This window comes from Eubalaena glacialis, chromosome 8 (assembly GCF_028564815.1).
Source record: "Eubalaena glacialis isolate mEubGla1 chromosome 8, mEubGla1.1.hap2.+ XY, whole genome shotgun sequence".
NCBI lineage: Eukaryota > Metazoa > Chordata > Mammalia > Artiodactyla > Balaenidae > Eubalaena > Eubalaena glacialis.
The window spans coordinates 63540990-63555279 of record NC_083723.1 but is presented as its reverse complement, the minus strand read 5'-3'; the positions used below and the strand labels follow the sequence as shown (position 1 = coordinate 63555279).

The following is a 14290-nucleotide window of genomic DNA, read 5'->3' as shown; positions in this document are numbered from 1 at the left end:
TGTTGGGTTAATATGCCTGCTTTATAATGCGTATGCTTCTGACTGTTTTCCTATTTATGATTTTCTGAGTTACACACTTTCATTTGATTGCTTCTTTGTGTCTTTTTGGCATAGAGTAAATGGACAGGAGGCTACAGATCAGGGCAGGGAGGAGAAAAGATCATTTATTGAGGATCTGCATTTGCCTTTATAACCCATAATCCCATTTAATCTTAGTAATGACCATATGATAAGAGAGATGGTAAAGTTTCCTATTTTATAGGTAGTACCTGAGGCTCAGATCATTACACAGTTTTAATTTGAACAAGTCCATAGTTAAATTTGAACTCAGATCTGTTTGACTTCAAGAGTATATCAGGAAACAGAACCCATACAGTGATTTTAAAAGGGGATGTTTAATGTAAAGAATTACTAAGCTATGATAAACAGTAACCATAAGATATAAAAGAACTCTAAAGAATAACACTGTAGGGCTGAGGGAGAGTATCCAGGGAATGACAAACTTGGAAGGAATACACCTTCCCCAAGGCTGGGGTTCAGGCCTTGTTAGAGAAAGTGTAGTTCCAGCCTACTGGATGGCAGAGAAGTTGGCTGGTTTGCCTGGGTCACTACCTAGTCTACAGTTCTTGGCAAGTGGGTGGCTGGGCAGTGGTTCAAAGCCTGGAGTGTATGGTGTCTGTGTTGAGAGGCCCACAGAAAAGTGATCTCCAGCCTGGGCCTACAGGGTCACTGAGGGACGATGCATGTGGTGGGGCAGAGCACTGGCGGATGTCCTCTTCCCATCCTGCAGAGAAGCCCCTTCCTCCTACAGTGCCTTCTTCCACTCCCTACTGAGACAGTTTAGTATGATGCTCACTGTAAAGGAGAAATGCTGAAGGGATTCTGTCCATTGTTGCAAAGCAGATATTGAAGGGTGGATTTGAGCTGAGAGGCAATAAATTGATAACTGGCACAAAGACCTGTATTCTTTTCACTATATTCACACTCATCTTTATTACCACATTTGAGCAGTTGTCATCATCATAGTGTTGGCATCTTTCATGTTTTTTTTCTAAGGACACTACCAACTGGGATGGGTGACTGATATATAAGAGTAGTTCCTAACCTTTTATATTTTATGGATCACTACTTACCCTCCTCCCCCGTGTAAGAGGGGGTGCTCAATTTTTTATTTTGCCACATACGTATATTTCAGTATTTTTACTAAACATTTACTATTTTAACAAGAATAACAAAATAACTTGTACAAATTATCACCATTATTTTTCATATTTTAACATATTGAAAAGGATAGGATACATTTTATCCCAAAATAAAGGACAGTCTTTTAAATTTAATAAATTTTTTTTAGTAAAGTAAAAAATATTTTTCTTATTTTTCTCATTTTTACCTCAATTGGCGGACAGGCCCTTGAGAAGTATTGCCATACAAGATTGTTGGGATTGCATAGGGTCTACCATGGAATCTTGGAGAACCCTGTGTTGATGTTTAGGAAAAATGACTAAAAATCTTACCTCTTGTCCGTCATTGCCCATCCCCAAAATAAAATAAATATATAACAAATTATTTGATGTATTGACTTGAGTCTGTGGTCTGTATCATGGACAAGAGCATTATTTTATGTTTGGAGTGACTTTGGCCTAGAATTAGGGAATTTAGTACAACATTAAAAGCGTGTACTTTCAGGTTGGACCGCCTATATTTGAATTCTAGTCTTTTCCTTCTAACTGTGATTTTAGATTTAACCATTTTATGCCTCAGTTTCCTAGCACTTTTGAGAGAATTAAATGAGATGATTTCTATAAACAGTGTAGTTTCTGGAGTGTAGTAAGTGTTTAATAAATATCTCCTTAGTTCTGCTACTGCTACTACTAGTGATTTTTATTACCAATATTATTCTACTTACTTAAGGTAATCATAGAATACCAACTGCATAAGTTCTTTCTTAGTAACTCTTTAGTCCTGAGAGTTGAAATTTATGGTGATAAATTGTTGTGAATAAGTATGGCAGCTTTGGAAAACCCAGAGCTTCGTTTTAGGGAAGAGCATTTATTTTACCTTTTTTCTTGTCAATAATTTGAAGTCTCTATTGAAAAGCAACTATAAAGTAGCTCTCTTATCACACTAATATATAATATGTACTAATACATAGTCCACAAAATAACTTGGAAGGTTTTTCTGAATGAAGGAAAGGGAGGCCTCTTTAACCATTTAGTTTTACTGAGAGATATTTGTACTGACTTCTGTGGATCTTACATGTATGTAGACACCTCCCTTCATGGTGCAGCCTGGCAAGTTTTTTTTATACTGTTTGAACATTTTATTTGTGTTGATGTTCACACTCACCTGTAGGCTAGTGTGGAAAGTACAGGTTTTGATATAGTTTGAAGGATGTAATACTAGCTTGAATCAAGGCAAAAAAAGCCAAGACATTTGACAAGCTATTTAGTATTCTAGCTAAAATGCAAAACAGATGAAAAGAAAGAACAATGCATGGAAAGAATGAAAAAGATTTTGAAATTAACTTCTATTACGTAGTCTAATTAGACATTTTCCCCCTCTGTTTCTGATGGGACCCACAAATTCTACAATAGAAGATGATGTGATTTAATGTGAGAAGACCATCAGCGCATTCTTATCATTAAATTTTTATTTTTTTTCTTAGGGAATGTGTTTTATCCTGTGTTAATGGTATTAAAAACCTGATTATAGGAAGTATTGGACATGCTTTAATATAATAGGGTACCACACCCTATGCTGCAAACATTTCACATACATCATTGTAACTTCCAAACTACATGGTGCTCCGTTCCTAGTAAACACTTAGTAATTAATTACTGAATGAATAAATGAAGGAATGAAAATAACATCCTGGAAGTGAATTTTTTAATATGTTATAAAGGCACTACAAATATAAGACATTTCAAAATCAAATTTGATTGATGAATATAGTTCCCATTCTGAAATGAGTTTTTTGAGAAGTAGCTTTCTACTTAGTTTGCTTTATTAAAATATGTAAATTTAAAAGAATCTATTAATAGCTTCTATGCTAGAATGAAAATTCTGACTCTTTGTTTTTTGGTGGTTTTATGGGATGCTTGTTTTCTGCTCCTTTCCCTAATCAACATCTGTCTTCATAGCTCCAAGCAGAATGGATGGTAAAGTAACAAGGAAAATTATTCCTTTTTGATTTCTCAGTTTGTCTTAATTACAAGGTTCTAAAGTATGTGCAGCTAAACAAATGAACAAAAAACTATATACAACATATATTAAAAAGGACCAAAATTGTCTCAGCCTTTTGATATGTATTTTAATAAAGAGTCAAGTTGGCATCCTCACATGAGTGGTTGGGGGAAATGATACACTTGTGTGCCAATCACACTGAAATGGCAGTTTAAATCTGTAGTACTTGTGTGACTTGTACTAAAACATTTCAAGAAGGTCAGTAGGAAGCAAGCAGCCAGCTGTTGGGTTTATCAAAGATAAACTTGTGCAGAGTACAACAGCATTTAACACACCAGTGGAGCATGAGAAAACTGCGCAAATTAAATTGAGAAAGCAGCTGCTTGTTGAAGATGTGTATCTTTATATTGAACTCCACAGGATGCATTTGGGAGGTTGGATTAAAACATTTTATCTAGAAAAACCTCAAAACCTGGAGTTTCTTCCCAATAAAAAAAGATAATTTTTAAAGATTTGTAACTCTTTTCCCCAGTACATCTATAAAGTGATTCTTAGTCTTGTTTCTTTAAAACACATAATGCATCACAAAACAGAACCATGTAGCAATGATAGCCTCTCAAGCTGTGATAAAGCAAAATTTGTTGTTAATATTTTCACAAGGTTAAGAGATATTTGCCATCTCATTTTTACCCTCTGTCTTGCAGAAGTGATATAGATCTGTTTACATTTCAAAATCTAGTGATCCTGTGTTTTGTTTGATTGTAAGCAAACAGGGTGCCTAATATATTTTAAAACTGTTCAGAGCAGTTTTTAAAAAATGGAATTAGAATCAACTCCTATTTATTTTTTCTGTTTAGTATACTTAAACTGAACATTCTTTGTTTAGTGTTGTAACATCATTCAGACTTCAAAAAATATATGTGGGGCACATACGTTTTAGTACATAGGTTTGTATGGTGAACAGATGAGTTGAATGAAATATGACTTTCTTATATTATTACAACTGTTCTGTACAGTCTTCTAGCAATCAGTTTCAACCTGGGAAGAAAGAAAGTTAAGATGCACACCAAAAATTGTTTTAAAATATGTCCTTAAGGATTAGCTTTTAGAAAAAAGTAACAGGAAAGAGCAATTTTATGTGATTTATGCAGAGTAACTTCCCAAGTCTTAAATTAGGATCTTTAATTCTCAGAGTGCTTAAAATAATGAATGTGAATACCTTTCCATGCATGTGAAAATGATGTTTCATTTGAATAGTGGTTTTGTGCAAATATTTAAGAATAACAGATAAGTGCAAAGTGCGGTGAATTTTAAGTGAAAGGCAATTATAGATGTTAACTCTCACCTTTGGCTAAGCTGCTGGAAAAGTAGCGCTTATTGCAGTTCCTTTTTCTATAAATGATATCATTTTATAGGTGTTCCATATTCTTTAGTTGTGTGTCTGAGATTGTGAAATCTGATCATAAAATTCTTGGAGTAGTTATTTGAGATGACACATATTTTACATTTATTTTCCTGTGGGCATTTTATCCGAAGGTCTGATAGCAAAATCATATCTTTTCTCCGTATAGATGGGTTCACATTGTTTGTGCCCTGTATGTTCCTGGTGTAGCCTTTGGAGATATTGACAAATTGCGACCAGTAACACTAACAGAAATGAACTATTCCAAATATGGTGCCAAGGTAAGGCAAAGTGTTTTGGATTGTCTAAGAGAAAGTTTTTACTTGTTAGTTTACATGACTTTTTACTAATATCATTGTTGACTACAGAAATGCTTATTACTAATTGTGCTACTGGAGAGCAGTTAGCACTAAATCATTTAGTATTGATAGTAATTTTCCCAGAGAGCCAATAATGTATAAATTCTTCTATATATTTGTATAACTTGTGGGGTAAAATGGTAGTTGATGGCACTGCTGTTTTCCTCGTATTTAGCACACTGCTTAGTGCATAATGCATTCTCAGACTACATCCTTATTTTTAATCAGTTGGATCAAATACAAGCTTAATTTCTGACTTTACTTTTGAAGTGGAATTTATTAAAATTATGAAAAGAGTACAAGAAGCACCCATTATTTTACTTGCACTGCAGAAGGCCAACAGAATTTTTTTTTTTTTTTTAACTAGCAAATGATTCTCAACCTCCATAGTTTATAAATAGGTTTTAACTATGACTGAGTTTTAGGATTATAAGTGATAAGATTACCCACTTACGAATTTAAACTTAAGTATATAATTATTGCAAGCATCTTCAGAATACTAGAACTAATTAGGCAATGATATATTCTCTTTCCATTACTGCGTATTGGGCAGTTGGGAAGGAAGACTCTTGAAGAGCATTAGTAACATATTAAAGGTGGGGTGGGAAACTTACAGATTGTTGGAAAATTCTGATTTGAAATTTTTAAAATTTCACAGTTTCTGCTGTTATATCCAGAATATCCTCTTTGGGCTTTAAACACCATCCCCATCCGTCACCTTCTACCCTCGAATAATCTTGTGCTTTAGTTTGGGAGGTTGTAGCTTCCCTCTCCAGAATTAGATAAAGCTTCCAGGCCCTAGTATTGAACTTAGGTGCTCAAGTAATTGTACACTATCTTGTTACCTCTCTTAAATGCCTTTAAACTATAATTAACAAAATAATTTGTCCACATTTTCTAGTTGAGTAGGAGTAATGCAAATTACGTGGTCCACTAGTGTTGGAAATGGAAGTTAACTACCTTTTGAGGGCAGTTTCATAATTCATAAGCACAGCGCCTAGAAGGGAGTAGCTTCCATCTTTTTCAATAAGCACATGTTTTTACCATAAATATAAATCTAGAAGCAATTAAAAAACAGTAACCAGATATTACTTCATATAACTGAGACCAGCAGTGACCTCTGGACTGAAAAGGAGAGTCATTAAATGTATAATTATCAACTGATATTTTCATTATCACCTGCTTTTGTTTTGAAGTATTACTGGGACATGGAGTCAAAAAATTATGTACTCTCTAGCTCATCTGCAAAATCAAACCCAGTGCTGTGAATTACATCTGGGATAGCTCTCTAGATCACATTGTCTATCCATTTCCTCCTCCTGATTACTTTCTCCCCTGTGTTCTCAGTTGCTCAGTTCCCTAGCATTTTATTTATTTACTTATTTTTAAATTTATTTATTTATTTTTGGCTGCGTTGGGTCTTCGTTGCTGTGCGTGGGCTTTCTCTAGTTGAGGCGAGCGTGGGCTACTCTTCGTTGCGGTGCACAGGCTTCTCATTGTGGTGGCTTCTCTTTGTTGCGGAGCACAAGCTCTAGGCACGCGGGCTTCAGTAGTTGTGGCTTCCAAGCTCTAGAGCGCAGGCTCAGTAGTTGTGGCACACGGGCTTAGTTGATCCGTGGCATGTGAGATCTTCCCAGACCAGGGCTTGAACCCGTGTCCCCTGCATTGGCAGGCCGATTCTCAACCACTGTGCCACCAGGGAAGCCCGTTCCCTAGCATTTTAAATGATTCAAGCAATTGAGGAAGATTCTGTTTTCTTCATTAGATTGTTGTATTGTCTTATGAGACTTCATTGTTGGAAATTTTTTCTTTGTGTTCACTCTGAAATCCCTTGCCCAGTTTCATCATACTACATTAAATTACTCAGGGGACTATTCTAAACAATTTGATTCTGTTCATAGTATTGACATCCTTTAAATAGTTTAATTTCTCCATTTCTCCCTCTCTGACCCCCTCTCCTTCTCTCTATCTCTTTTCTTTCTCTCTCTTTCTCAATTTTTTGGTTTCATGTTTAGATTACTATTTGCTGGAATTTTTACCATACATATACTGCTGTTGGTGGAAAAAGACCCATAATTAGGCAGTAGAGTGTCAGGTGTTGGGAATGTTTTCACATCTGTACCCAGAGTCCTTTTCCTGCTATTTTTATTCATTGCTGATATGTCAGTTTGGTGCTGCATACCAAGTAGGTACTCACTAATTGTTATAGTATTATGATGTTTTTAGTGTCTCTTGAAACTTTTTAATTTTATTTTTTTAAATGTTTCTCTCATATTTAATTTACGTAGAATACATTTATTAAGCAGTTCTTCCTTAATTGTCTACTGGCAATCTTTCACAATTTAGCAGGTTTTTTTGTGAAGGTTCCTATTACCAGAGTAGTATATATTTTGAGACTAGGTTTTTCTTTTTCTCTCTCTGTGGCTTAGTTAAAAGTATAAAAAAATAAATCGGGGCGGTGGCATTTGGGGTAATTTCGACAGTTTATGCCTTTAGTTTTGCAGGTTTTCCCTTTGTATACAGAAAGAATGTAAATAATTGGCTATCTTGTGTATTACTACCAAGTTCACAAAATTGTTTACTTAAGATTACTTTTAATTCTCTTAAATATATTTTTTAAATGCATTATATCTTTGGTTGCAATGCCTAGATCTTTCAGCGAATTTTCTATGGCTTCTTATTTATTTTCCTTAATTTTTCCGAGTAGTATTATATTGTTCAAATCAGTGTAGCTTAATGGTTAAGAGCATGGACTTAAAGTAAGATTATCCTGGTTTGAAAACTGTCTTTACCTCAGTTTTTTCATGTGTAAAATTTTCTCATATGTAAAATGGAAATATAGTACCTCTTCCACATATTACTGTGGAATAGAGTGTCAAATGATTATATATATTAATATTTATAAAGTGCTTAGAATAGTGCCTAGCACACGGTAAGCCCTCAAATGATATTAATTATTATCATCATTACTATATCAGTGGAATTTTGTTTTTTTTAGAACTATATAGAGAATTACTTTTTTCATATAAATACTTGGCTTACCTATAGTTATTGTTTGTATTGACATACTGTTGGCTCACTATTTGTATTTTGTAGATGCTTTGTATGAGAATGCAGTTTCTGTTCTGGAAATATTTTTGCTCTGAGACTTTTCCTGTTATTCCGTTGTAGGAGTGTAGCTTCTGTGAAGACCCTCGTTTTGCTAGAACTGGAGTTTGCATTAGCTGTGATGCAGGGATGTGCAGAGCCTATTTCCATGTGACCTGCGCTCAGAAGGAAGGTCTGCTTTCAGAGGCAGCAGCAGAGGAGGTAGGTTGATTTAAGTCCATAGTTGGTGAATATGTTCATGAGACTTTTCATGACTCCATTATGTCCTACAAACAAGTATGCATCATAAAATAAATTTACGAGTTTATTCTTAAAATCTTTGTCTAGATCACAGATCTAAAACTTTAAGAGTAAACAATATATATGAGTTTCTTCAGTGTTAAACCTAGCCATACATTTAGAAAACATGTTAAAAATCTTATAGTGAAATCTGACAGATAAAATGAAACATAATTCAAGGTGTTTTAAAGCATTATAATGTCAGCATATTTTATATGAGAATCTGAAATTATATTTGAGTAATAACCTTGCTCTGTTACTCTTTAAATAAAATCATTACCCTGTCTTCAGTCTTCAGTATTTGCATTTCTACTTCTTTACAATTATTTTTAATTCTAAAATTTTCCTACCAGAAATTTAGATTAAGCAATCAGTTGTTTTCAAAGTATGTATTCGGGACTCTTTAATATTCTTTCAAGGTCTTTGAGGTTAAAACTGTCTTCATAACAGTATTAAAATAGTACATACTTTTTTTGCTCCTTATTTTCTCACATGTAATAGTGGAGATTTCTAGAGATTATATAGCTATCTTCTTTAATGTCCACTATCGAGATATTAAAGAGATTTGTAAAAATGTAAAACAGTGCCACTCTTCTCATAAATTTTTTTTGTTGTGTAAATTATAGTATTTTTCATAAAAATGTTATTTTTGTTAACATGTAATGGCCTTATTTTAAAAATTACTCAATTTTAACTTCTAATATGCTATCTATAAATATAACTCACATAAGCTCTTTGGGGTCTTCAAAACATTTTAATACTGTAAGGAGTCCTGAGAGCAAGTTTTGTTGATTCTTTAAGCACTTTATATAGGCAGGTAATTGAGTATTCTGTAATTCTTACTTTATATTTGGGATATATTGTTATGTATATATGTTATGTTCCATCTTTTATTGGGTAAATTTTCAGTGTCATGTAAAAATACGTTTTTTATGTTGGGCTTTCATCTTATTCCACTTATTTCATAGATAGGAAACAAGTAAAAAAGATAATCTGATGAAGAAAATTTGTTGAGCAAATTTTGAAGGATGTATTTTATCAATATAGGGGTCCTACTGAAATTATATTTTGGGTACATAAATCTGTTTTTGTGTCAGTCTCTGATTCTGATGAGTTGTACTTTGATTAATTGAAGAAGGGTACTAGATGAACACTGAGCATTTTCACAGCTGTTTGGTAGACACAGAGGTACAATTATAAAATAAGGTCGTGTGGATTAGTCATGGCTATAACTCAAGATGGTGGGCAAAAGTGCAGAGAGACAATACAAGTAAGAGTCAAGATCAGATAAATCTCAGTGAACAGCTGGATCAGGGAATCCATAGGTTAAGGTATTATTACTCTCCTTCTGGCAAACTTTGAGTTTTGCCACCAGAAGGGTTCCTTTGTAGCCATTTCTTTTAGAACTTGTAGAAAGAGCTTTGCCTTTTATGCTATGGTAGTTTGGGTCTCTTTGTATAGCACCATCCATCATTATTTTTGGTAGACAGTAGCCATTTAATTAATGAAAATGTGTGAAGTAGCCATGTATGGGACGGTGGAGTATAATGGGGTCTATAGTGATTTAGAGAGTGTATCCCCATATCTAAAGGCATTCAAATTGAATTGAAACAAACGAAACACAATATTACACTAAATAAATAGTTTGCAGTCTGTGGTCTCTATGTCTATATCTGTGGGCTAATCTGGAGAAATTTACAGGGAAAGTTAAATAAATCTGGATGTGGAAAGTAGGCCTGAGGCTTTTTCCTTACCTTGCTCCCTCCCTTGATTGATTAGGTAGGAATTCTGGATTCTGGAATAATGACTTTTCTTCCCATTTGCTGTCTTGTTAAATGAACTCTTTTTGGGGAAATGATTTAAAGCATATTTACATATGTTTATGGTTTCCTCTTATAAACAGTTTATAGAATTGGAAAATCGTAAAGATTTCTGAACAGTGTTTTAAAACCCAAGACTTTGCATGAATCAGTATCAATGAGGTTTGCTCTTGACAGTAAGCATTCTGTTAAAATGAAGTTCTTGGCTACTTCTCATGGTTGTACTTCTGTAGATTAAGATTTATGTAATGTATATTTGATTAAAAAACAAATTTTAAACTAAAACAGATCTACTCTTTGTGGGTACACCTTGTCTTCTGTTTCAGTTTTATGACATTCTAGAAAGCATTTTTTTTTCTTTTTTAAAGACTGGTTTATAAAGTTGGATTTCTTCTTTTTTTTTTTTTTTTTTTTTTTTTTTGATTTCTTACTTCTTAATGGCTGTTTTATATAGACAGTAAAAGAAAGGTTGAAAAAGAGAATAAGTACCTCAGTTTCATCCAGTGACATCATACACCTTAGCGTATTTTCATGTTTTTTTATAGCCTTCTGATATAGTACTTTATCTTACTGGTGAGAATGCATTTGAAGTTTCTATTCTTTTTGATCCACTTTGTGAAAATTCTAGATTATTTAGAATATTTAACCATGTTATGTTACAACATATCTTATTATTATTAAAACTGAACTATAGCACAGGCTCAGTTATGACTGAAACTTACATTATTATGGTTCACATCATATAGTTAGACTTAAGGTTACTTATATTTCATTTAAGCCATATGGTAGTATGGTAGTATGATAAAGTATGATTTTGGTACTGTGAACATTGTTATAATTTGTTACCATATAGAAAATTCTCTTTGAAACAATGTAAGATAATTTATCTTTTTTTTTCCCACAGCCTTTGATAATGCATTGCAATCATTCATGGATTAAATTGCAAAGGCTCAAATTAGATCTTTAGCTGTTGAACTGATGCCTTAATATTGCTAGAAGAACCAGGATGGATAGGAATGGCCCGTGGTGGATCAAAAACTTTTTAAATGAATTCATCAAGAAGTTACGTTACTTAAAGTTAGACATTTTATATCAGATCTTCAGTGATACCTTTATGTGGCTGTGTTTGGCATTATTTTAAAAATTATTCTGGATGAACTCTATGAGAGTTACTCAGATCACGTTCTCTCTTACTCCACGTCTAATCCATTAGCATATCCTGTCTTCAAAGTATATCTAGTATATGTCCAAATTCTTCTTACCAGATTCATTGCTGCTATCCTAGTGTGTCATCTTTCGTCACCTGGATTAATATAACAACCTCCTAACTCTTTCTACCCTTGCCTTGCTAGAGCAGAGGGTGGCAATTTTTTACTACAAAGAGCCAGATGTAAATATGTTAGGCTTTGTGGGCCTATGGCTTGTGTGTAACTATTTAACTTTGCCATTGATTAGGAAAACAGCCATAGACAATACATAAACAAATGAACATGGCTGTGTTCAAATAAAACTGTATTTCCAAAAACAGGCAGCACCAGATTTGGCTTTCAGGTCATAGTTTGCCAATCCTTTTTCAGAGAATAGAGGACATTTTCAATAGCAGCTAGTATTATCCCATTAAAATCTAAGTCAGATCTGGTCACTCCTTTGCTCAAAACCCTTCAGTGGCTTTCTGTCTGATTCAGACTAGAGGCCAGTTTCTCTGCTGATTTATAAGATTCTGTGTGATCTGGCTTCACATTACCTCTCTGACTTCATCATTTCCCCTCATTCAGCCTCATTGGCCTACTTGCTGCTCCTTTAATGAATGGCCAGGTGAGCTCCTACTCTGGGCCTCTGTACTTGTTTCTCTGCATGGGCTGCTCTTCCCTCACATGGCTCATTCCCTCACTTTTTTCGGGTCCTCATTCCATGTCTACTACTCACTGGTCTAAAGTTACAACCCTCTCCCTCCCATGACACTTTCTATTCCCCTTTCCTGCTTTATTCTTCCCTTTTAAAAATACCTAACCACTATCTAATATAGCTCTAGTAGATTTCTGGTAGTGTCTTTTGGATTTTCTATGTATAACATCATGTCATCTGCAAACAGTGACAGTTCTACTTCTTCTTTTCCAATTTGGATTCCCTTTATTTCTTTTTCTTCTGTGATTGCTGTGGCTAGGACTTCCAAAACCATGTTGAATAAAAGTGCTAAGAGTGGACATCCTTATCTTGTTCCTGATCTCAGAGGAAATGCTTTCAGCTTTTCACCATTGAGTATGATGTTAGCTGTGGATTTGTCATATATGGCCTTTATTATGTTGAGGTACGTTCCTTCTATGCCCACTTTCTGAGGAGTTTTTATCATAAATAGATGTTGAATTTTGTCAAAAGCCTTTTCTGCATCTATTTAGATGATCATATGGGTTTTTTAAAATAAATTTATTTATTATTTATTTTTGGCTGCGTTGGGTCTTCGTTGCTGTGCCTGGGCTTTCTCTAGTTGCAGTGAGCGGGGGCTACTCTTCATTGGTTGCGGTGCACAGGCTTCTCATTGCGGTGGCTTCCCTTGTTGCGGAGCACAGTCTCTAAGCACGCGGGCTTCAGTAGTTGTAGCACGCAGGCTCAGCAGTTGTGGCGCACGGGCGTAGTTGCTTCATGGCATGTGGGATCTTCCCAGACCAGGGCTTGAACCTGTGTCCCCTGCATTGGCAGGTGGATTCTTAACCACTGCGCCACCAGGGAAGTCCCGATCGTATGGTTTTTATTTTTCAATTTGTTAATGTGGTGTGTCACATTGATTGATTTGCAGATATTGAAAAATCCTTGCATCTTTGGAATAAGTCCCACTTGATCATGGTGTGTGATAATATGTATGGTTTTTATTTATCTTGTTTATTGTCTGTCACTTTCATTAGGACATAGATTGATGAGGACAAGGATTTTTTGTTCTTTTTTATTTTTCACTGTATCCTCAGTGCTTAGAATACAAGTTGAGGGACAAGATCCCTTCTGTCATTCAGCTTTTATTTGGTCAGCTGTTTAGCATTTAAGGTCTTTTTTTTTTTAATTTTATTTAAAAAAGAATTCTAGGGTAAAATTAGTTTTCAAACCATCATTTTAAGTATAGTGCCTTGCATATTTGATTTCCCATTTTTCCTTGTTTTGATTTCCTATTTATCTACGGGCATGGACTGAGAATATTTCCTTGGCACATTTTCTTGTGGTATTGGAATAACTTTATTCATACACGTGTCTCTTTATCTCTTTGGTTTGCATAAATTGATGTTCACTGCTACCCCAGCTCAGTTACCTGTTAAAGCGTGTGTTAGCAAATAGATCACTTTCACTTTGGTACTTCTCTAAGAATCTTATTTAACCTCTATTTGAAGTTTGACTGTAAGAAATATTTATTTGGAATATATACAGAATATCAACTCCTCTAAACATTCTATGTAAGCCATATTATTAGATGCTTACGTACCTGGACAAAATTATTTTGAGTCTTACTATTATTCCTTTTGCTGATGTGTGCTTTTTACATTTTTGTTGTTGTTGAAAGCCTGACTGATTTTTTTCTTTTGTATTAACGGGGAATGTTGATGAGCCTATTTCTCAGCACAGTATTCTTTCTTTCAGTTCTCAGTAGTAGGTATAGCAGTGTGTTTGCTTACTAATTGGTTTGTGATATTGTGAATTATGTAACTGATTGTATTAATAACTTCTTTAATTTTCTGGGAGTTTCAGAGCCACATTTGGAGTCTACTACCAATGTGCATGTAGCCTTTAAGATAAATGCTGTGGTTGTTCATCTTGATGTTGTATCTTACCTAGGCTTTTGGCAGCAAGTAATAGAATACTTAACTGCAGTAGCCTAAGTAGTTATTAACTATCTCATACGATAGGAGGCATAAACATAAGTAGTTCTGAGGTTGTTTCAGCAGCTCAATGATGAAGTCTTATTTTATCCTTCTATCCCACCAGCATCAACATGTTTTTCTTTTTAGTTCCTAACCTTGTTGTCTCATGGTCTCAACATTGCTGGAATAGCTCTTAGCACTCTGTTCTTTCATTATGGAATTCAAAGCCAAAGAGAAGGGAAAGGGTTCTCTTATTATTAGGAATGAAAAATTTTCTCATACGTTCACTCCAGTAGA

At 34.5% G+C, this 14290-nt stretch overlaps 1 protein-coding gene across 2 annotated transcripts in view; it reads left to right on the top strand.

Annotated features, from left to right (window-relative positions):
* PHF14 (PHD finger protein 14) overlaps nucleotides 1-14290 on the top strand; it is a 202882-nt gene that overhangs the window by 37638 nt on the left and 150954 nt on the right. For both annotated transcript variants that reach the window (XM_061197749.1, XM_061197750.1), the window contains exons 6-7: nucleotides 4755-4866; nucleotides 8116-8253. In XM_061197749.1, the coding sequence (XP_061053732.1) occupies nucleotides 4755-4866; nucleotides 8116-8253 (250 nt within the window). The remainder of the gene's footprint in view (nucleotides 1-4754; nucleotides 4867-8115; nucleotides 8254-14290) is intronic.